Genomic DNA, 5,153 nt, shown 5'->3' with positions numbered 1-5,153 from the left:
AATCCAAACACATCCCTTGCTTTTGAACTTTTCAATTTAGAGATTTTCTACTTCATTTTCTGTAATTATTTGAATATTAAACTTTGAATTTTGAGTTGAGGCATCCATATGGAGGTCGGTGTTGTCACAAGAATTAGAAAACAGTTCTGTAACCATTTAATTTAGTTGCTAAGCTGAGAGGCTCTGATACCAATTCATTGTCAAATTTGAGTTCAAGGTCTTTATCAGCATTATGCTTACTTTTACCAAGGAGTTTGTTAATATTTACCAAATTAGCTTACAATTTCCTTTGGCACCATTAATTACAGTCATGAAAAAATTTGCTTTTGCCATTCTCAGTTTCTGTGACTTTATTCCTTGCGGATAAAAAAATGTAATCGATCAGTAGTTAATCTAAATTGTAATGATTTAAGTAATTTGTCTCTGATCAATAGTGAGTGTAAACAGCTTATGACACTCAAAGGCAAGGAATATAAATTTGTTTCTTTAAGTGACCCGCTTTCTGAAAGTGAGACAGAACCCCTTTAATAGAGGAGTATAGTAGATCACAACATTTATTAGTGTCATCACAAGATAATATACTAGACCAATCAAGATTATTTAGAGCTGCAGTTAAACGTTGTTCTTGGCTCTTTGGAATAAATGTTTGTTTTATATTAGTGCTTTTACTGACACTTCTCAAACGTTTTTTAATCAACTTTCTAGAGAAGAATATGGCATTGTGGTCAGACAAGCCAGTCAAGAAATTGTATGTTTTTATCATTCTATCTAGTTTGTTAGAGAACACCAGGGCCCTTATGTATAAAACTTCTAAGAAATGCTCTTAAGAATAGTCTTAAGCTTTGACTTAAATACTTAGTAAAGAGTAGGACTTTTCTAAGAGTAGGAGACTTTTATAAAGCAGCTAAAAGCAACTTTCAGTAAAGTATAAGACTGATTCTTAAGTGCTGACTGAAGTGGGACTTAAGTGTTGTAAACTAAGGACTACAATGATGTCAACCCAAAATGGCCGCCCTCAACCACTGAATCGGCCAATAGTGAGCCTGCAAGGATGAGGTCATTGCAGCATGACACCAATCATTTAATCTAATTATAATCAAATAATTTAATTAAGACACTGAAGCTTTAATATTTAAATTTATAATTGTGCATTGTGCAAAATTATCACAAATTAGTATTCATGCTGTGGAAACCCTTTTCTACTGATGTGTGTCGTCTCATTTACAGTTGGAGCAATTATGCAAACATGAGTTCCATCAATGGATCCAACAACTAGATGGACAAGCGAGCAACAAGATGGACAAGCGAGCAACAAGAGGCTCGACTGAAACGCGCAACTGTGTGTTTTCTGGAATACTCTGCTCTCCTGTTATTGTCAGCGTTGCTTTGTAGTCAAGGTAAGGCCATCTTCGATTCTCAGCTTCCCTTATATTTTTAACTTCACATAATTGTGTATTTTAGTTGGACGCGTTGCCACATTAAACAAGCAGCCGCGAGTGAAAAGTATTATTGTTAAAGTCTAATTTGCACTTTAAGCCTCTGCTCCTAGCACTTTCAAAGCGAAAGTTGGCCCATTATCGCGTTATCCACTTACTTGCAAGACCGAACCAGCTGTACTCACTCAAGCGGTGAAAGTATTTTTCTGTATATCTGTGTATTTTGCGCGCTGTCGCGGAAGCGTCAGCGGAAGCGTTCAGCTCTCGTGTTCAGCCTCCTCGTGTGAAGACCGACTCGGGTAAAGACCATCGACTCTACCTGCGCGACTCCACCGAGCAGGGACACCAGAAAGGCACTTAAAAATTCGCCTTTTCCCTTTCCACTTCTTATCTTATCTTTCTCCCGAATCAGCATGTGTTTTCAACACATTCCTGTTATCGTTCGACAACGCCCTTTCATCACGCGCACAAGGCAGCGCGATACTGCTAATCTGCGTCCCATTCTCTCATCCTCACACACTCCTCTCTCTCTTTCCGTGGGTCTATGGAACTGTCAGTCAGCAGTCAACAAAGCTGACTTCATTCCAGCCTTTGCATCTCATTCTACTCTCAGTATCCTGGGCTTGACTGAGACCTGGATTCGTCCTGAAGACTCAGCAACCCCCGCTGCTCTCTCTAGCAATTTCTCCTTTTCTCACTCCCCTCGCCAGTCTGGGAGGGGTGGCGGGACAGGGCTTCTCGTTTCCAACAATTGGAAATACTCAGCGCTCTCTTCTCTATGCAACAACAATTCATTTGAATATCATGCTATCACACTTACAACTCCCAGTAAGATCCATATTGTAGTAATTTATCGCCCCCCAGGTCAGCTGGGTAACTTCGTAGAGGAGCTGGATGTGCTGCTGTCCTCTTTCCCTGAGGACGGCACCCCACTTCTAGTCTTCGGTGACTTCAACATTCATCTCGAAAAACCACATGCAACAGACTTCACCTCTCTACTAGCCTCCTTCGATCTCAAACGACACATCACCACAGGTACTCACAAATCAGGCAACCAACTGGACCTGGTTTACACACGCAACTGCATCACAGACAACATTTTGGTGAGGCCTCTCCATGTTTCAGATCATTTCCTCATCACCTTCAGTCTACAACTCGCTACCCCTGCGCCACCAACCCCACCACCAGTCACCCTCAGGCGAAACCTACGCTCACTTTCCCCCTCCCATCTCTCCTCTGCCGTGTCTTCTTCTCTTCCCCCACCCTCACAATTCTCATCTCTGGATGTGAATACTGCAACGGATACCCTATGCTCCACACTAACCTCTACTCTAGACAAAATCTGCCCTCTCTCCTCCAGGCCAGCACGCGCTACTCCTTCTAACCCCTGGCTATCTGAGGTTCTTCGTGAACACCGGACCGAACTCAGGGCAGCGGAGAGGAAATGGCGCAAATCAAAAGACTCATCTGACCTGAGTATGTATAAATCTCTCCTCTCGTCCTTTTCTGCTGATGTTCATGCTGCAAAATCTTCTTATTTCCACAACAAGATCAACAGCTCCTCCAACGCACGACTACTCTTCAAGACATTCAACTCACTCCTCTGTCCACCTCCACCACCACCCTCCTCCTCCTTAACTGCCGATGATTTTGCAAACTTCTTCACCAACAAAACAACAACTATCAGCAGTCAATTCTCAGCTCCACACACACAGGAACCCAGACCGACCCCTTCCACAGCCAATACCCCTCTGTCCTCCTTTTCGCCGCTAACAGAGGAAGAAGTATCTACACTTCTCCTCTCCAGTCACCCTACCACCTGCCCTCTAGACCCCATCCCCTCACACCTTCTACAAGCCATCTCTCCCACACTTCTACCAGCACTCACACACATCATCAACTCATCCCTCCATACTGGCACCTTCCCTACAGCATTCAAGCAGGCTCGGGTCACTCCACTGCTTAAAAAACCAACGCTAAACACATCTTTTGTAGAGAATTACAGACCCATCTCTCTCCTACCATTCATTGCAAAAACACTTGAAAGAGCTGTTTTCAACCAAGTAACATCCTTCTTGTCTCTAAACAACCAGCTGGATGTCAACCAATCTGGCTTCAAGAAAGGGCATTCAACTGAGACTGCATTACTGTCGGTCACAGAAGCCCTACGGATTGCAAAAGCTGCTTCCAAATCTTCACTCCTCATTCTCCTTGATCTGTCTGCTGCCTTCGACACCGTGAACCATCAGATCCTTATGTCCAGCCTCTCATCACTGGGCATCACAGGAACTTCACTCGACTGGTTTGAATCCTATCTCACAGGTAGGTCCTTCAAAGTCGCATGGAGAGGCGAGGTATCCAGAGCACATCAACTGACCACAGGGGTTCCCCAGGGTTCAGTTCTTGGTCCCCTCCTCTTCTCCATCTACACTACATCACTGGGACACATCATACAGGCACATGGTTTCTCCTACCACTGCTATGCTGATGACACACAACTCTTCCTCTCATTTCGACCAGATGATCCCACAGTAGCTGCACGGGTCTCGAGCTGTCTGGCAGACATCTCCACATGGATGAAGGAACATCACCTGCAGCTCAACCTGGCAAAGACTGAGCTGCTCGTCCTCCCTGCCAATCCGTCTCTACAGCACGACTTCACCATCCAGCTTGATTCATCATCAATCACCCCATCAAGGTCGGTCAGAAATCTGGGAGTAACGTTTGATGACCAGCTGACCTTCACAGATCACATTTCAAAGACAGCTCGATCATGCAGGTTTGCGCTGCACAACATCAGGAAGATCAGGCCTTTCCTAACTGAGCAGGCAACACAACTCCTCGTCCAGGCCCTGGTCATTTCTAGGCTTGACTACTGCAATGCTCTTCTGGCCGGACTTCCAGCATGTGCTACCAAACCTCTTCAGATGATCCAGAATGCTGCAGCTCGTCTTGTCTTCAACGAGCCCAAGAGGGCCCACGTCACCCCTCTGTTAATCTCTCTGCACTGGCTACCTCTCGCTGCTCGCATCAAGTTCAAGGCATTGACGCTTGCTTACAGATCTATCACACGCTCAGCTCCCTCCTACCTTCACTCACTCCTACGAGCCTACATCCCCACCAGACGCCTACGATCAATCAACAAGCGACGTCTCGTGGTTCCATCACAGAAAGCCACAAAATCACTTTCCAGATCATTCTCATTCACAGTTCCATGCTGGTGGAACACTCTCCCCACCCTCATCCGGAATGCTGAATCCCTGACAACATTCAAAAAACAGCTGAAAACCCATCTCTTCCATGAGCACCTAAACTCATAAAAAAAAAAAAAAAAAAAACCTTTCCCTTAAAATCCCACTTATCATGCTTATGCTACTCTGAATAATGCCTGAACTTCGTATTCTGAACACTTCTTGCGTTGTTGTCTTTTGCCTCTTCATGATGACTCGCTTAATTTAGTCCTGATTTGTAAGTCGCTTTGGATAAAAGCGTCTGCTAAATGACTAAATGTAAATGTAAATGTAAACAACTCAGGAAAGCCCGAAATACTCAATAAAGTGGCTTTATTTTACTGCGAGATTTGAAGATCAATTGGAAAGTCAAAGAACTGCCATATAGTATTGGCCAAAAGTGAGGCCAAGGAAAATTGACAGACTCACCCTTTATTCAAATAGTATTAAACCTGTGTTAAGATTTTGTACGCGTATTGTGTAGTTG

The 5,153-nt window shown here is 44.1% G+C and overlaps 1 protein-coding gene across 1 annotated transcript; it reads left to right on the top strand.

The window, feature by feature from the left end:
* The first annotated feature begins 1,752 nt into the window (after positions 1 to 1,752).
* On the top strand, positions 1,753 to 4,870 carry LOC311283503 (uncharacterized protein). Its single transcript, XM_084397938.1, has 2 exons — positions 1,753 to 3,758; positions 3,957 to 4,870. Exons 1-2 carry the CDS (start codon positions 1,850 to 1,852, stop codon positions 4,754 to 4,756), a joined length of 2,709 nt encoding a protein of 902 aa, XP_084254064.1. The 5' UTR covers positions 1,753 to 1,849; the 3' UTR covers positions 4,757 to 4,870.
* The last annotated feature ends 283 nt before the right edge of the window (positions 4,871 to 5,153 follow it).

This window comes from Rutilus rutilus, assembly GCF_951802725.1.
Source record: "Rutilus rutilus genome assembly, chromosome: 23".
Lineage (NCBI taxonomy): Eukaryota > Metazoa > Chordata > Actinopteri > Cypriniformes > Leuciscidae > Rutilus > Rutilus rutilus.
The sequence above is the reverse complement of the archived record's forward strand: the minus strand, read 5'-3'. Positions and strand labels throughout refer to the sequence as shown.

Coding starts and splice junctions, on each gene's coding strand:
- LOC311283503 (XM_084397938.1), top strand. CDS start 1,850: ATGTGTTTTCAACACATTCCTGTTATCGTTCGACAACGCCCTTTCATC. Junction 3,759..3,956: donor GTTTGAATCCTATCTCACAG/GTAGGTCCTTCA, acceptor CATTTCGACCAG/ATGATCCCACAGTAGCTGCA.